The 19,343-nt window shown below is 40.2% G+C and overlaps 1 protein-coding gene across 2 annotated transcripts; it reads right to left on the minus strand.

Moving 5' to 3' along the window:
* On the minus strand, positions 1–5,056 carry LOC18785427 (protein SUPPRESSOR OF npr1-1, CONSTITUTIVE 1). Of its 2 annotated transcripts, XM_020558328.1 has the most exons (7): positions 4,294–5,055; positions 3,419–3,815; positions 2,720–3,289; positions 2,267–2,569; positions 1,096–2,178; positions 929–1,018; positions 1–781 (listed from the first exon to the last, which is right to left on the minus strand). In XM_020558328.1, the coding sequence occupies exons 1-7, from the start codon at positions 4,788–4,790 to the stop codon at positions 263–265; spliced, it is 3,459 nt and encodes a 1,152-aa protein (XP_020413917.1). In that variant the 5' UTR covers positions 4,791–5,055; the 3' UTR covers positions 1–262. The 2 variants fall into 2 exon arrangements, with proteins under 2 accessions (XP_020413917.1, XP_020413916.1); XM_020558327.1 differs by having other exon boundaries at positions 2,720–3,815; positions 4,294–5,056.

Consider the following 19,343-nt stretch of genomic DNA (forward strand, 5'->3'; position numbering starts at 1 on the left):
TTCATTTGTTACGTGGATTATATTAATCATTCTGTAGGCGAGTGAATACATACATTTATCAGCAATTTTGCATATCAAAAGGCAAGGTTCTCATCTGTGAATTTCGCCTTAGCCTCATTCTGTATTGTACCAGCACTGATACTGGGGCATCCCTAGGCTTGACAAACCCAAAAGCATCCTCAGCTACAGCCACAGCACTAACACTCGCTTAGAGCTGAGGAAGTAGTTCATCTTCTTGTTCCAAGTTAGAGCAGAAAATTTCTCAGCATGACATCAAGTTCTCAGCATCTTCGGCGTACAGCAACCACAACCCACACTTCTTCACCTGAACTTTGTAATCCTTAAGGGGAAACCCGTTTAAATCCATCAGGAAGAAATCAATAGAGGCCTCAGTGACATTGTCAAAACCAGTGCCACTGGAATATCTTGCTGCAGCTACAAGCATGGATGCAGTATACCATGCAAACACATAATCTGAATTGAAATTGTTCCGCCCAGAGCTGCTTATACCCTTATACAGACGATGCAAATGACAACTGATTTCATGGCCTTCACCATTACTGGATTTGAAATTGGCTGTACATGCAAAACCCGCCCGTTTTACATTATAGTTGTTGAATTCAACGACAAGGGATAGAGCTAAACCCAATAAATCTGTACGAAACCAATTTGGAGGAAGGGTGATATTTATTGAAGATCCCTCGTTTTGATAGCTGAACCAATTTGGAATTTCATTTCCTGGACAAACAATGCTAACTGAAGGAATTGCAGGACCATAACCCTGTACCGTGGATGGAAGTTCTGCTTATTGAAGGCTTGATGAGAGAGAGAGAGAGAGAGAGAGAGAGAGAGAGACAGAGAGAGACAGAGAGAGAGACAGAGACCGAGTGAGAGACAGAGAGAGGGAGAGAGAGACAGAGAGACATACAAAATATACATCATCTGTAGGGTTTGATGACGCAGTTGCCATTTGCATAATTCTAAGCTGTGCTTCACCCATCATATTCCTCCAAGCATTCTGATGCAATATTAGAAAACATAAGTTAATTCCTTGCCAAGTTGTAGAAAGAAAAAAAGAATCAAATGCATCCAAACCTTCAATGACGTGCAGCCATGTGCTTCAAGATGACGCAGCACAGGGAGCTCAGGTAAAGATGGAAGTCTCTTGCAATTTGTTAACCACAGGTAACGCAGCTGAGAAGCTTGTTTGATGCTTGCAGGTAAGCTCTGAATCCTGGTTCCACTTAGATTTAAAGATCTTAACGACGTTAAACAAACGAGGGGATCTGGGACTTGTAATATATTGCAGTAACCGAGGTTTAGTTCTTCCAAAGAGCACAAACCGATCGAGAAGGGAGGCAGGCTTTTAAGTTTCAAACAGCCATAAAAACTGAGAGTTTTAAGACAGTTTAGATCGTAGATGCTATCTGGGACAAACTCAAGGTCCTTGCACCGGCGTAGATTTAATGTTTGAAGCCCAATCAGATTTTCAATCTCCATGGGTAGCTGTTTAACTGCAGTTTTAGATAAATTAAGAAGTTCCAGATGTTCAGTAGGCTCCAAGATGTCGGGGAAGCATTCAAAGTTAGAGCAACCATTGAGATCAAGACTCTTAAGAGATTTCAGCTTAAAAATGCTGGTTGGCAGACTCACAAGCCTTTTGCAATCATTCAGGTTAATTGTAGTGAGACCAAAGAGACACTCGATTGATGAGGGCACCACTTCTATTGCTGTCCAAGTCAAATCTAATACACTTATATTCCTGGGAAGTTCTGAAATCTTACCGAGAGATGAGCAGCCCCCTAGACGAAAACCAAAGCATTTTAGCTTGCAACTGCTGCTGGGAAGATTCTTAAGGTATTTACAGCGTTGAATATTCAAGAAAGAAAGTTTTTTGTTAGACCAAACTGATGAAGGCAATTCCTCAATTGCAGTGCTTTCTAAATTCAATAATTCAATATTGCCTGGCATCTCCTGGAGATATTTGAGATTTGAGCAGCAACCCAGGTCAAGAAAAGTAAGATTGCCAAGATACTGCAAACACGAAGGAATTCGAACCAAACTTGTGCAGCCATAAAGATTTATATGCTCCATTTTTCGACTCTGAGAAAGATCTGGAAGTTCTGTCAAATGTTTGCAGAAGCTAAGATCGATCAATTTTAAGTTCCCGAGATAAATCTGTAACAAATTAAAGAGAAATTGCAAGAATTAGTAACTTGGCCTAAATAACTACATTTTATACAAGAAGTACAATAAGCATATATACCAGGTCTTCTTCCCAAAGTTGCTTAACCAGGCTGCGGGGCATTTTGAGCTCAACAAGATTTTCTGGAGAAAATTTTGATGGCAAAGATTTCAAAGGGTATCCATCCCAGTAAAGATACCTAAGAGATTCAGGAAGAGTCTGAAGACCTTGAGAAAGGTATAATTTGCAGTACTTCTGGCCATAGCTAGAATCATAAATTTCTAGCAATCTTAGATTGTACATCTTTTTGAAGGCTGCATGATTCAAGTGTAGCTCTCTAATGTTAGACGTGTTAAAGGATATGGCTTGAACCATTGCAGTTGCCTGAAAATAAAAGAGCAACTATAAATGAGAATGATAATACAATACACAACAAAATTTACTAAACATCTGCAGACATAAATTTCCTACCTTTCCATAGAAATTTTCATGATAAGAATTTTTTTAGAGAAAGCGAATGCATTTGGATCTTACTGTATTGTTTTTGAGTACATGACAGACATCCTCAGCAATGAACAACCTATCGCGCTTTCCGGGCTCAATACATTGTTCGCGAACAATTTCCCAACCGATTTCTTGTACCAAATCATGCATCTCTAGGCAGTAACTTGTTGAAATTGATATTAGAGATGTATCAATGAGAACTCCAATTCCCACCACAAAGAAACCACGAATGTCTAACATTCTTTTCACAAAATCCACATTCATTCCTTTATAAAAACATGCTATATCAAGGAATATCTCCTTCTCATTTTTTTCTAATCCATCATAACTTAGTCTCAACACATTCTGAATTCTTTTGCTGGGAAAGTTTTTCAATTTTTTCAATTCATTTTCCCATTCTTCTTTGCTCTTGCAGTGAAGGAATGAGGAACCGAAAATCTTAAGAGCTAACGGAATGCCTTCGGCATAATCTACCACCATTTTTGACAACTCTGCATAATCGGTTCTAGGAGAGTTATTTTTGAAGGCATGCAAATGAAAGAGCTGAAGAGCTTCATCACAATGTAATCCTTTAACCTTGTATATCTTATCATCATCAACCTTCTTCTTAAGCAGGCGCCTATTTCTAGTTGTTATAATGATTCTACTTCCGGGGCCAAACCCGACATGATCTCCAGCTAGAAGTTCTAATTGGCTCATCTCGTTCACATCATCAAGAACAATGAGGACCTTTGTACGGCAAAGCCTCTCTCCAACAAAAGTTGATCCTATTGATGGAGTGTCGATTGTAAGATTTTCGTCCTCTAATAACACACGAAGAAGTTTATTTCGCAAGTGATTTAATCCATGCTTTTCTGATTCCTCCCTAACATTTGCAAGAAAACAAGAAGCCTTGAATTTAGAAGAGAGTCGATTATATACAGCACCAGCAAGGGTGGTCTTGCCAATACCACCAATGCCCCAAATGCCTACAAAGCAAACCTCTGGTGAATCAATGCATAAGGATGATTCAATTTGCTCAATTTGGCTTTCAATTGCAACCAGGCCCTTTAAATCACTTGAGGATTTTCGATTCAGTTTGGTCAAAATATCTTCAACAACAGTCTCAACTAAATATGCCTCCGTCCTGGTATATTTGATTCAATATGGACAATTAATAGACAGTAAGTATGCATCAATTAATGTAATTCTCATAATTGAAACATCACACCTAGAAAGTAATACAAATACAGACTTAGTTACCTTGCTTAGCATGAATTATCCAAAGTAAATGCTCGTTTGGAAGTGATTCGGGAGAGTCCAACAATCACTTTTATGGAGAATCACTTCTCCAAATAATCACTTTAAATGATTTTAAGTGATTTTATGGAAAAGCACATGAGAAGTGCTTTTTCCCAGAATCACTTTTTTTTTTTTGGTCTGCTTCCCAAAATAACTTAAAATCACTAAAAGTGATTTTCTGGAGAAGTACTTGGGAGGTTCTTCTTCCAAAATGTGATTCTGGCCTATCCAGAATCACTCCCAAACGAAACATAAGTACATGAATAACCAATCATCTCATCTAATGAATCAAATAGGCACAAATTAGAGGAGGAGATTGTTACCTAGTTTTGTTTGAATTATCAAACCCAGATAGATTGGCTGCTTTCTCCAAAGCATATCTCCACATGAGCACCTTGTCCACACTGTCCTTCCAACGTTGTTCATGTTTAGCAAATGCATCTGCATAACTCCCCAGCTGTTTTCGTACATGAGATGATTCAATGTCGTAAAAAATGGGTATAACAAACTGTCCATCTCTCTCTCTGCATCCTAGTATATGCACAAGTTCATCCAAACACCAAGTAGAAGAAGCATAGTTTTTCGAGAAAATGATTACTGAAAGCTTCGATTTGTGGATTGCTTCGACAAGGGCGGGTGCAATTTCATCTCCTCTCTCAAGTTTGTCGTCTATGTACGTTTTGATTTTCTTCCCACGTAAAGCAGCATGAAGATGGCTGGTAATAGTGTAGCGGGTATCTGCACCTCTGAAACTAAGAAACACATCATACTTTTCTTGAGGATGGAGGATAGGAGCAGGAGGAGCCGAAGAAGCAGCCATGATCAAGTTGGAGCTCAAGAATCAGGGGGATCGAAGGAAGAGAAGTAGAAAGAGTTGCAGCTGGAGAGACTAGTTGCCCTGATTATTAGAATCGAAAGCGAGTGTGGAGTTTCAGAGACTAGAGATAAGCTAGCTAGCTTTGTTGACTTGACTGGGATTGTGTGGTATGATTGTTCAAAAACAAAATTACAAAATTCATCCAACCACTTCAGAAAAATGGAAAATGGAGAAGATAAGAAATTACCCAACAAAAGATTCAAGCATTCACACTCACCCATATATCCACGACATGCAATGGGGCCCTTCTTTACGCGTTACAAAGTTTGGCTTTTCTATTTGCAAATAACTTCACTTCCACTTGCTCAGACTCATCTCTCATCACGTTGTCTTTTAGGGGGATTTTAGTAGATTTTTTTGAAGCTGAAAAGTCTTAGTGGTATTCAATTATGATTTTTAAGTAATCAATAAAAATATGATGATATTCAATTAGGATTTTAAAATCATCAATGCAAGTCTGGTGGTATTCAATTAGGATTTTTAAAAGATTATAAAAAGTACGGTGGTATTCAAAAACTTACTGATTTTGAGGTATTTCATTAAATGATGCATTGTTTGAGACTTTTAAGTAGGTAATATAAATATCAAACCTCATAAAAAATCTCACCCTATTATATATGATTCTCACGTTGATTTGTTTTGGAAGAAGACGAACAGACTTGAGAAGATAAACAAAGTTCTCATCTGTGTTGCTTTGCTATGGGCACAAGCCTACGTACATCAGTTTTTTATATCTTTCCACTTTGCCAATTTATCAATTATTAATAAGAGTGTGGAACAGATAAAGAAGAAGAAACCAATCTGTAAGATGGATAGTTTGGGTGTTTTTGGTTTGTTACACATTGCCTCATTCTTTAGGATTGATTTTTCTTTTTATTTAGCATTTATTTCTTAAAATAATATTTTACTTTTGTAAAAACTGGAGAATGATGATTCGATTAACTATAGAGCTTTGTTTTATTTTCGACCAAAAAAAAAAAAATAGAGCTTTGTTTTGTTTACTCTGGGTCTTCTAGTCCCACTTGGGAGAAAAGGACCACTATGCTAAGAATATCGTTTGGGACATAGGAATAAATTATCTTTTGAATAATTTTATTTTTTTATCATTAATTTGATTGTTAGTGAGATGCATGCACAGTCAACAATTTCAATTTGGGATATAGGAATAAATTATCTTTTAAATAATTTTATCTTTTTATCATTAATTTGATTGTTAGTGAGATGCATGCACAGTCAACAAATTCAATCGACCCTTTTTTTCTGTTATTTTCTTTATATAAAATTCAAATGTGAACTCACTCGTCTAGCGATTCCGATAAAAATCCAAGGAGGGCCTCTAGAACATGAAAAATAATCAAGGTTTGCATACCAATCAATTAATGAAAGTTTATCAAGTTACATGCTATGTTGAGAGATGCTATATAGGTCATATGAGGAGATGAAGCTCCAACAAATGTTTATTACGTCTTGAATAACTTTTGTTTTCCTTAAGTCATGTCTAGTTGCTACATGACGTTATTGTTATTACTTTTATCATTTGGCTATTTATCCATAATTAATCCATGTTATTATATGATTTTTATTTCATATGAAATCATAGAGCAAATCTTTTGATTCTTTGGAGAATACAAAAAAAGTCCTAAGTGAATCATAAGAAAATCATGTAATTACAATCTATTAAAATCATAAGTAAAATATTGTAATTACAAATCATGCTGAAATCCATTACATTAAAATCCTGTGATTACAATCTATTAAAATCACAATTGAATACACCCTCCTTAGTTTTAGCATCTTCGTCCAACATCATCAAATCAAGTTTTTCAGCATCTGTGGCATTCAACACTTTTCCGCATTCAATTTGGGGAACTGATGCCTAACTTCTTACTCCTGACCTTCATAGCTTTAAGAAATGAGAAAGTCAATGGGACAACCCAAGAGGCCAGGTGAGTAAGAATTCATTGTTCTCTCCTCTAATTTGCACAATATATAATTGAAACTGTTTGGGCTAAAGTTCTGCGGGCCAGCCTATTTTTGTTAAGAGGCTCATGAACACAAATATTTGGGCTTTTTTTTATCTATGGGAATTAGAAATCAAACCAAAAATGTTGAAATAGCCCAGACCTTTTTGAGCAGATTACAAATACAGCCATGGTCTAGAAAATAAAATACCATTATTGGCAATTAAAAAATTCACACACAGCTTTGGATAAAAAGCCTAGCTTCTGAAAAATTCGCACCACTTGATCTCTACCCCAAAAAAGGCAAGTCAGCAGATCTTTTTCTCAAGAAAACCCCCACGTGACTTTTTGACTTTGGAAAAGTCAAAATTTTCAACTATCACAGAAGAAGTGAGGAGGAGTTAATGAAGACAGGTCTTATAGGAGGACTTCTCCACTTTATAGGAAGGGAAAGAAGATCAAATCCCCACTCAAATATGCAGAGAAGCTCTGCAGCAAAGCAGGTTATATTTCCAAGAGATAAGCATGTTACATTTTCAAGAGATAAGTAGGAAGTAAGGGAGTTGTTCATCAGGAAAAGCAAACTGGCCATAATGGCAGATTGTATTTTTACAAGGGACAGACAGAGAACAAGAATAGTTGGTTTTCTTTCAGAAAAAGCAAGGAAAAGATCACCATGGGAACTGTCGCCCATTATTTTAAATTAAAAACCCCACTCCAGCATTTTCTATAAATATGAGAGGAGGAGAAATAGATCAAGGACAGCAAAAAAAAAAATCAATCAAGACAAAAACTCTCAAAGTCACAACTGACAAACTCAAAAAGATTAACTGATCTCAAAAGCCTTCAGACACTGAAGCAACCAAGGCTCTTTGATCCATAAGAAATAAATCAGCTAGAATTCAAATCTCTGATTTCAGTTCAGTTCAGAGAAACAGTTTTACAAAGCGAGACTTCTCTCATTACAAATTTGGTTCAGCACAAGCCAAGTTAAGCATAATCCGAGTTTTAACAATATGAACTAACAATATGTATTTAGGGAAAAGTACATAAAAATTTGCTATAATTAGTCTAAAATAAGATTAAATTCGATACTAAATGTCGGGCTAATATATAGTTTATTAGTTTTAGTGTCAAAAGAAAAGACTTATCTTTGCAGCAGGAAAATAGACTATCACTTGATGCTGATGGGATTTAAAGTTTTTAAATTAAATAAATTAAAAATGATATCGGCAACATATACGCCTATTAACATGAATGTAGGAGCTCCTATTTACATGATAAGAAGGGAAGTATTGTCCTACTTATAATAGACATTGTAGGATAAATTGATATGGAGAGAAGTCAAGTGACATGAGTATATCGAAATGTTTTCAAACTTTTCAATAGAGTGGTGTAGAATTCTTTTTTTCTTTCTTGTTCAACAATTGTCATCTATAAAATTTAAATTTAGAATACCTTCTAATACAAGGTGAAGATAAGTGTCATTAGACCAAATTATCGAAATGGATTTATTTCTAAATGTGTGTAACCTTATTATTTTAACCACATTAAATGTGTTACCAAAATTCCTTATTATTGTGTTTATCAAAACTCCTTTTCTTAAGTAATTATTACAAATTCTGAAAACTTCTTAAGTAATTATTGTGTTTTTAGGTAGTTCTGCTTAAACAGTTTGCTTTCTTTTCATTTATTTTGGCCAGAACTATCAGTTTTGTACTGTGAAAAATTGTGAAAGTCCTCACCAGTCTGAGGCAGGAAAAGAACTTACTTGGGAGATATTCCTCACCCAAATTCACAATCGTTTGTTTAGAAATCAATAACTTAGGGTTCAAGTTATCTATTTTTAAGAAGTCTACTAGGGTTTTTTTTTTTGCTAGCAGTGGCACGCTCATACACAAAAGAAAGTTGACTTGTTGACCACCAATGGTTTTCAAGCCAATGGAGAACTTTACCCTACCATCACAGGATTAAATAAAAACGGGTGAACAGAAACCTAAGACCAAATGCAACTATAACTCAACACCGTTATTACCAAAATTATCAAAACCCTTTGTATCAAGTCCAAAACTTGGAGTAGTGTAATATAATAGTATCGTTATGGGATATAACTCATCCACATGTTATAATATAAGTGGATATTTATTGATAGGCCCCGTTTGGTTCACGGAATGGATTTGACGGGAAATCACTTATTATGTCATTTCTCAAGAGATGGAAAATGGAAGATTATTTTCCCATGTTTGGTAATGGTGGGAAAGTAACTGGGAAATATCATTTTATTTCATTTCTCCTATTTGTTTTGAGTAGGAATGGAAAAGTTTGTATAATTTTTCAATTATACCCATATTACTTTTACTCTCTTTTCAAAGTCCTTCCCTCGCGGTACTTGTTTGTTATCAGTCTCTCGCCACCTAAGCCCAAGCCCAAGCCCAAGCCCAACCCACTAAATATCGGCCTGAGCTGAACTTTTTCTCGATGGGCCAAGCGGGCCCCCATCGACTCACGGGCCCGTGGGCCAAATGATGACCCCTAGAAATAACTACAGAGAAGCTCTGTCATCCCCCATCCACTATTGCTTCTTCTATTTCTTTGTTACTTTGTTTCACTCCATTGGCAGCCCATCGAAACAACCTCTAAACCAATATTCACTCCATGGGTAAGTCATATTCGTTTCCAAAGTCCAACCCGGCCCATAGGCCAAGCCCGTTTGAACCCATGAAAGCCAGGCTCGCAAAGCCCATTAAGGCCCAGCCTGCAAGCCTATATATTTTATATAAATATAAATTTAGTTTAAAAGTGAAAGGAAATGGAGACACACACAAGGGGTTTCAAACCCCTACCACTTTCATCCCAATCAACAACTTAGTAAAAGTGATTATACACTACACCATTTGATATTTATATATGCTTCATCAAACACCTTGCCATAACTAAATTTAAGCCATATCAATAATGTTGGAGCTACATCAAACTATGTCAACTTAGAAGGCACTTTTTCCATGTCCTCTTATAGAGCTTTACAGTGAAGAGAATGTCACAAGAGTTCAAATGAATTTTTGTTGTAGTTTTCTAAATTTTAATTTATGTATTGTGAATTTATGAATGAACAAAGAAAAAAATGAAGACATAAATATAGATGAATGTAAATAGAGAACTATAAGAAAAAAACAAAACAAAACATAGAAACACACCAAAACATAGAAAATAAATAAATAATTGACAACAAAATCAATACTAAAAAATACAAAATAAAGTAGACCCATTTTGGCCCGGCTCGGCCCGATGGGCTTTTTCAAGCCTAACTCATGGGTCTGGCTTGAACTTTAAATTTTTTTTTTAAAATCCAACCCACCTTGGCCCTTCATTTTCTCTCTCCTTTTTAAAGCCCGATCCTACCCGGTCTTAGCCCATTAAATTTGGACTAGGCCGATTGATGAGGCCTAGTTATTTCTAGGGGTGGGCTTGGGTTGGGTTGGGTCGATTTTGAAAACAATATGGGTTGGGCTAGGGGTTAGGCTAATATTAAAAAAAAATTTATAAAAAAAAAACCGCACCAAAGTTTGAAGGACACAGAAGGGAGGTTTGGGCTAATATTTGTTGGGGGTAGGAGTAGCTTATAAAATTTGCACCGAGTTAGTAGTTTACAAATCTTGCACTGCTGTACACAGTTCCGTCAACTTGTACTGAGATGATGTGTGGATAAAAAATGTGCAATAGAAACCAATCATTGAGAAAAAAAAAAAAAAAAAAAAGGTGAAAGAGAAAAATAGTAACTATCTATTTAGATTTTTTTTTCTGAATAAATAAAATAATTTGTTTAATAATATAGCTTATCCATAGTTAGTATAAATTTTGAAATGGCATGGCATGGCTGCATAGGTCCCATCGTTTAGAACAAAAATAATTAATATTATGCAGAATAATTTCTCTGATTATAACTTATAAGTAATTATGTTGTGTTGTGTTGATTGAATTAATTCTGAAATTGCCTTGGCTGACGGTGTTGGAAACATACAGGTGCAGTACCTATGAGTCTGGGGTTTTGACTTGGATGGGATATTCGGGTTTAGCCAAGGGCCTCTATCTGTTATATCACAGTTGTTATCTCAAGGATTAATTCCCAAAGTGCTCTCTCATTGTTTGAAGGGAGATGACAATGGAGGGGGTATACTTGTTCTTGGTGAGATTTTGGAGCCAAGTATTGTTTACATTCCCCTTGTTCCGTCATGGTATGTCTCTTGGAAGCCTTTCTCTTATTTCTTTCTGCTTGTAATCTTTACTATCAAACTGTGAATTTTGGTGAGAAAGGGAATGGGAGAAGGTTCCATGTTCTCTATTAGAGCTTTACGGTGAAGAGAATGTCAAAAGAGTTCATATGAATTTTTGTTGTAGTTTTCTAAATTTTAATTTATGTATTGTGAATTTATGAAATGAACAAGAAAAAAATGAAGACATAAATATATAGATAAATGTAAATAGAGAACTATGAAGGAAAAAAAAAACGAAACATAGAAACACACCAAAACATAGAAAAAAAATAAAGAATTGACAACAAAATCAATATTTAAAAAATACAAAATAAAGTAGACCCATTTCGGCCCGATGAGCTTTTTCAAGCCTAACTCATGGGTCTGGTTTGAACTTAAATTTTTTTTTTTTATAATGCAGCCCCGCCTGGCCCATCATTTTCTCTCTCCTCTTTAAAGCCCGATCCAACCCGGTCCAAGCCTATTAAATTTAGACCGGGCTGATTGGCGAGGCCTAGTTATTTCAAGGGGTGGGCATGGATTGGGTTGGGTCGATTTTGAAAATAATATGGGTTGGGCTAGGGGTTAGGCTAATATTTTAATAAAAACAAAAACAAAAACAAACAAAAAAACCGCACCAAAGTTTGAAGGACACAGGAGGGAGGTATGGGCTAATATTTGTTGGGGGTAGGAATAGCTCATAAAATGTGCATTTTATGTTGGCTCATTTTCCCAAACTTTTTCATGAAGAGGGAAAACAAAACCCAAGAGAGAAGGAGGGCTTTACTTTCCCCCCTACTTTCTCATGTGTCAAGCAACCATTTCTCTTACCTAGACTTACCAGACATGGAAAATCAATTGATTTCTCATCTCCAAGCCTCCTTTCCCATGAACCAAACAGGAAAGGAAATTTTTTGCAAAAATACCACCCCAACTATAAACAGTGTATGCAATTACCAGCCAATATATTTTTTCTTCACAATTTGCCACGTAAACTTTCGAGAGAGGTGTCAAACGGCCCAACGCGGCCCATTTAGAGTTGGCTCATTTAATAAACAGGTCATGCCAGACTCGTCCATTTATGAAAATCATCAATTCCGGCCCAAGTCCACGACCCTAGCCCATATAGGATCGGGTCGTGTTCATATCGGGCCACTAAATGGGCCGATATGGGCTCACGCCAAATTTGACTTATGTATTGCAATTTTATTTGTTTTTTTTTTTACAATTATGTACAGTGCTGCTATTTCTACCCACCTGTCTTATTTCTTCACCTACCTTATCTTTCCACCCACCATGTAAATTTCGAAAAACACAATCCTATCTTTTCACCCACCATTAGTCATAAAATACCTTTTATTAATTCAAGTAAATTCATGAGGCTCTTCTCCAATCTTACGGTGGCTTCTCCCCATAGCTAGCACACCCACCCGCCACCTAACCCCTTCCCTAATCTGAAATCAAATCATTCATGGGCACCTATTTTTGAATTGCACATTCTATCACTACTAAAAAAATAAAAAATTGGGCTAAAAGCACGAATTTCATTCGTGCTCTTTATGTTAAATAACAGGATATTCGTGTTCTATAAAACTGACCACGTTGCAGTCACTTTAAAGTTGTCGATGCACTTTATAGGAGTTTCCATTGATTATAGAGCACAAATTTATTATTTCATGGCAGATATTTAGAGCACGAATGAAGTATTTATGGTTATATAGTAGTTGGGCCCCACCAAAACTCCACCTCTTGACAACGGCTCTTTGAGAATACGAAAATAATATAAATTTTTTTATTCAATATGGACACAAAATTCTCTAAATGTGGTTAAAATGCAAACTTTAAAAAAAAAAAAATTTTAATGAAAATAAACTGAGATACCAAAAACAAATAAATTTTGTTACAATAATTCTTTTGTACAACTCTGAGTATCTCCGTATTTTACTAATTTGAATTACAACCCAAATAATTTGCAACAACGTCCCTCCTGACAATAGCATCTTCCAATCTCCAGATATGCTTTCTTCTTCCTATTCCCCACATCTTCTTCATCTTCCCATTTCAGAATTGCATACAATCAGATTCAATGAAAAAAGAATCGAAGGTGCCCAAAAATTATCAGAAATCAAATAAAAGCAAATTAATTGATATCGAAATATTAAGCATAACAAAATTCTGAAAGAAATAGCTGAGTGAGGAATTTAACAGTTCTATTTCTTGGCATAATTAGGGATTGGATAGGTCTTTTTTCTTTTTTTTGTATTTTATCTGCCGCGAATTCAACTTCATTGGCTAAAAAGACCATTCATTGTTTAAGAACCGAGTACAGTGGTGAAAAAGGCAACATCTAAGATTTATAGACGTTGTGTTTTTTTTTTTTGGTCGAAAGGATACTTCCATACAAAGCCCCAAAAGAGGCAACAGAAACACAAAGGGGCTAAAACAGCCACCAGGGGAAACAGCATGGCACACCTGTACCCAAACTAAATTATAGAGCAGCAGCCAAAGGAAATAGAGCGAAACGAAACCGAAGCCATTGCCCAGCAAGACCCTTATGGGGGAGCAGGTAGTCCATCCCTTGAGAGGACAGAGACCAAGGAGGGTGGGGGGGGTATTAACCCAATTACAAACGCACAACCTCCTTTTGGCTAGCTTGGCGGCAGCATCAGCAGCTCCGTTAGCTTCACGAAGAATCCAATTCTAGTCACATTGGATGAAGGACGCTTCCAGCGGCGGAATTCCGCGAGGAAAGGGTAGAATCTCCAGTTACCAGATGCAGAACCCTTCTTAACACAAGAAACTAGCTCAGAGCAGTCAGTCTCCACAACCACATTCTGCACGTGAAAGGAGGAGGCAAAAGAGAGGCCCATGATCGCTGCACTAGCTTCACATTCAGCCGCAGACGAACAATTGCATGGTTGACTAGCGGCACCGATGAAGGAGCCGTTATGATCGCGAATAACCGCTCCAATACCCCCCACACCCGTTTTAGCCTCCCAAGCCCCATCAATATTGATCTTTACAAAAGGGAAGGAGGAGGAGTCCAGTGTGGTCTAATTGGTGCATGCAGAGTAGCTTGGGGGGCACTGGAAGTCATGTTCCTGACCCGCACAACTTCCTCTAAACCTTTCATGGTTCGTGAGAGAACCAGGGGAGGAGAGGGTCGGATATCATTGAAAATCGCCTTACATCGAGCCTTCCAAATTTCCCAAGAGCAGAACATGAAGAGGGAAATTCCCCAGTCCCTTTGATCTCCATCGGCAAAAGAGCTTCTTAGGAAGCCAGAAAGCCAAGAATCCAATGTGGTAATGGATGCTAGGTCCGGAGTGTAACCAAAAGGGCAGCCAAACCATACTGCCCGCGTCCAAGAACAGAGCAGTAACAGGTGCTCCACAGTCTCAGGAAACAAACCACACAAGCGGCACGTAGGAGAACGCGCTAACTTTCTTCCAAAGAGGTTAGCGCACGTAGGAATGGAGTTTGTTAACGCACGCCACATAAAGTTCCTGATTTTGGGAGTGATGTGAGCCCTCCAGATAACTTTCCACACGTCGGAATTCACTGCATGGGAGGAAGAAGCTCGATCACAGGGGTCAGGAGGCGAGACATTGATGGCATGGTAGTACCCGGATTTAACAGTATAGTCACCATTCTTTACCGCCGGCCACACTAGCCGGTCACGAGTAGCCAGGGAGCCGATAGGAGTAGATCGGATTAACATAGCCTCGCTGGGATGAATAAAGGGCTCAATGTGTGAGATGTTCCAGGACCTGTTCCCCACGTCGATGAGATCGGCCACCAGCAAGGGGGTGAAGCGGTTACAGGAGGGGAGGGGGGAGATTTTTTCGGAGCCATACCCCATTAACCAGCGGTCCTTCCACACACTCACTAAATGGCCATTTCCAATTTGCCAGCGAGCTCCCTTCTCGATGATATCCCGACCGACTAGGAGGCTGCTCCAAGCCCATGACGCACGCCCTCCCTTCTTAGCATCGAGGAAGGAACACTCGGGGAAGTAGCGGGCCTTTAAAATCCTAGCCCAGAGAGTAGTCGGGTTGCGCAGGATTCGCCAACATTGCTTGGCAAGTAGGGACCAGTTGAAAGCCTGTAAATCGCGAAATCCCATGCCCCCCTCCGCTTTGGGTCTGCAGAGTTTCTTCCAAGAGTGCCAATGGATTTTTCCCTGGTTACCATCATGGCCCCACCAGAATCTCGCCAAATCAGCGTTTATTGAATTGCATATAGTGGCTAGCAGCAAAAAGCAAGACATGGGGTAGGCCGGGATAGCTGCAGCCACCGATTTGATAAGGACCTCCCTGCCCGCTTGAGATAATAGCTTTAGCTTCCACCCAGCAATCTTCGAATTTATTCTGTCCCGAACATAGGTCAAGGCCTCCACCTTAGAGCGGCCCCAGAAAGTAGGTAGACCCAGATAGGACCCGGGTCATCGGTAGCAGGGACGCCAAGGATGAGGCCGCATTGATTCCTAGTCCCAGTATCAGTGTTGGGAGAGAAGTACAGACTGGATTTGTTAAAATTCACCTCCTGACCCGACGCCGAGCAGTAGCATTCGATAATGGACTTCAGAGCCGAGCAGTTCGGAGGAGTAGCCTGCAGAAAAAACAGAGAGTCGTCTGCAAAGAATAGGTGGGATAATTCCGGACCACCCCTGCTTAATTTAATGCCCCTAAGCATCCCAGTATCAGTAGAATTGATAATATTTAGAGAAAGAACCTCGGAGACAAGAAGAAAAAGATAGGGAGATAAGGGATCTCCTTGTCTCAGGCCCCTCGATGGGGAAAAGGGACTGCCAGGGGAACCATTCAGCACCAGAGAGAAAGTGATAGTTTTGACACACAGCATGACCAGCTCCACCCAACGGTTGTCGAAGCCGAACTTACAAAGAGTGGCCTCAAGGAAATCCCATTCGATCCGGTCGTATGCCTTATTCATGTCCAGTTTCAGTCCCAGCTCAAAGGATTTCTTGGAAGACTTAAGACGGAGATAATGGAAAGCCTCGTGGGCCAGTAAAATATTGTCTTGTATCTGCCGTCCCGGGATAAAGGCATTCTGATGCTGACTTATCAGCATAGGGAGAAGGGTCTTGAGACGATTTGCCAGCAGTTTAGACAGAATCTTATACGAGTTGTTGCATAAACTAATAGGTCGGAAATGGTTTACCGACGTTGGCTTGGGAATCTTTGGGATGAGGACAATATGAGTGTGATTTAGGAGCTCCAATCTGCTATTGCCTGAGAAAAAATCGGTAACCAAGTTATTAATAGAATTTTGAACAATTTCCTAGAAGCGATCATAGAAGAGGCTAGGGAAGCCATCCGGACCAGGCGCTTTCAAGGAACCGAGCTGCCCGACTGCAGTTCGGACTTCCTCTATCGAGAAGGGATCGGTTAACCTTTTGTTTTGGATGATGGTTCCACAATCGGGTTCATCAGCCCAGTAAGCTTCAAACTTAAAACCTCCTGCTCGCCTCCGAATTTTTGGAGCAAAGTAAAGCACCAGAAGGGAGTGGTCAGAGCCAACCCTGGGCTCCACATGCACACACGAGTCCGACCACCAAAAGAGCCATTGGTCATTGATAAGCCCACGGTCTAGTTTTATTCGAATGAGTGAGACTGGGTCATGTCGATTCTCCCAAGTGTAGAATTGGCTCGTCGATCTTAATTCCAGCAATCCATTAGTGTCCATAAAGGATCGAAGATATCGAGTACAACCCCAAGGCCAAGGTATGCCGCCTTCTTTTTCGTCGTTTCCTAATATCTCATTCATATCTCCGATACAGAGCCACGGGGGGGAGTCGACCAGAGCAAAGTTTGCCAAGTTCTCCCAAAAGGATGCTTTTTCCTCCCCATATGGGGGGCCATACACCCAAGAGATTCTGTATTGGGTGCCCTTCTCCCTGCAATTCACGTTCGTATCCACCATATTCTTGTTCGATGTCAAGATTTCGACCTCCACTTCAGGTTTCCACCAGAGGGCCAAACCTCCTGCTAACCCCACAGGATCAACACAAATACCCTTATAATAACCACACTGTCGCCTGAGTGAATTCACTCCATGGCAGTTCTGTTTTATCTCCATAAGAAATACCATAGAGGGGACGTGGGAGCGAATGAGCTCCCTAAGCTTCTGGACTGTTAAGGCACGCCCCAGGCCCTGACAGTTCCAAGCAAGGTGGCTCATTTAGGACCTGTGGCTGCTCTGGGCCAGCCACCACAGCCCTGGAGGTAGGATTGCCCCTCCACATTTTTCTTCGGTTCTTCGGTAGTAGATGCATCATCGTTCACAGTGAGCTCATCAATAAATTCCACCCTTATTTCTCTGAAATTCCCCTGGTTTAGGTCCATAGTGTCGGGAATATCCTCCCAATATCTCCCGCTTCTCCTCGTTGCTCGTTTTCCTCGTCCCCTATTTCCCTTACCTCTTCCTCTTCCACGGTTCCAGTTGCCGCCGACCCGAGTAGGGACCGCCACCAGACTAGTAGAATCGGCTGCTGGGTTGTCGTGATCATGGAGAATTCTAGTTTTACTCGTTTTGAGTCCCTCCTCGTAGGGGTGAGAGAGTGCACGTCTTTTTTTTTTTTGAGATGGGTGGGAGAGCATCCTGTTTGAATGTATATGGTTCTTCGGGTGATGATATAACAAGCTGGCCCCCGGAGTCAGATGGCAAATGGCTCTTCCCTTTTTCTTTATGTGCACTTGGGCTGCAAGGAGTCCTGTCCATCCACACCATAGGTGTTGGGCCAGTCACGCATAAGGCCTTGGGGCCCCTTACAGTGCTCTTGGAAGAATCCCGCTCCTCCTCTAGCTGGCATTTGGAGGGTTGGGCCTGGCCCATATTCGGGTTCCATCCCCTATGTGTAAGCGCTACAACCATCGCCCGTTCATAGGCATTTGTGTTGGGAAAGTCAGCGGGCAACAACTTTTGTTTCAAAACCTCGGAGCTAGGTGTCTCACAATGCAGAAGGGACAGAGATTTTGAAATGCATTCGTTAAGGTGGGCAGAGCCTGTAGTCTCAGAGGTGTCATATGGCAAAGCAGACCTAGGATCAGCGTGCACAGTAGAAGAGGTGTGCAGGGGCGCAGCATTAGAGTTGTCACCATCGAAAGATAGGGGCAGGTCAACTGACATCGAGGGGATCGAGGTCAACGGTTGACTCATGGCCTCCACCAAGCTCGTTGTCGTCACGTGGCAACTCCATGCGCTGCGGGTGGGCAATGGTCTCCTCCGGCCTGTAAGATTCCGCCTTCCCGTCGATGATGGAGGAACCACCGGGGGCAGGCGCCTCTTCATCCACGGTCCGTACCATGGGTTCTCCGACAAGGTTGGGCTGCTTTCAGGACTTCCTCTGTAAGCATTCTCGCAGTGCCCCAGTAAACCACAAATATAGCAGAAGTCTCCAAGGCCTTCATAGCAATACTCTACCCGGAAAGATTGGTGGGAAGTTCTGGGGAGCCAGAATCCCGTCGGGAAAGGTTTGCGTGAGTCGATGAGCACCTTTACTCGTAGGTAGCCCCTGGTTATGGCCTTGCTCATTATCGGATCTTCCACTTCAATAACTTCACCAATTTCTTCCCCGATGGTTTTGGCATTTTTTGCATTCATCTTCTCCAAGGTGAGACCCGAAATCTGGACCCAATACGGGATAAGATGCACCGGAACCTCCTCGATGTTCAGCTGCCAGGCCACCACGTTGAAGCAGAAGTTCATTATGTTCCAGGGAGCCCCCTCCAGAATAAGTGTGGCCACCTCCCTAGAGGAGGTGATTGTGAAAATGTTCCGTTTATAGTGAGAAATGGAGATAGCGCCCAATCTTCCCCATGCTGATCTCAGGGCCCCCTTAATCCCACCAATATTTGGCAGCACGTCTGCAATAATCGCTCCCACCAGAATACATTCCCTATTAACGTCGTCCAAGTCAAAGGATTCCTCCAACTGTGAGGCCAGGGAGTCGGCTGTGGGGTGGACATGAGTCATTGAGAAAGAAGCTCGGACAGCAAGAAGCGGTGTGGGGCTGGGACACTTTGCCAACAGCCAGCAGACAGAGAGGAAAACACCTGACAGAAGGGACACCAGTAGGGTGTAAGCTGAAGAGTTGAGGGGTGAGGAAGAGCTACCAAAAAGGTAGAGCCGAACAGATTTTCCTACCACTTGGGTAGAGCCCTTCCAATAGTCATGTTTGTAGTAGGGACATGTATCAATTCTTGTTTATCCTCTCTAGAGTCTATATAACAACATTGTCTTCTTATAGACGTTGTGTTCAATGA

The sequence above is a fragment of the Prunus persica genome, chromosome G2 (assembly GCF_000346465.2).
Source record: "Prunus persica cultivar Lovell chromosome G2, Prunus_persica_NCBIv2, whole genome shotgun sequence".
In the NCBI taxonomy this organism is placed as follows: Eukaryota; Viridiplantae; Streptophyta; class Magnoliopsida; order Rosales; family Rosaceae; genus Prunus; species Prunus persica.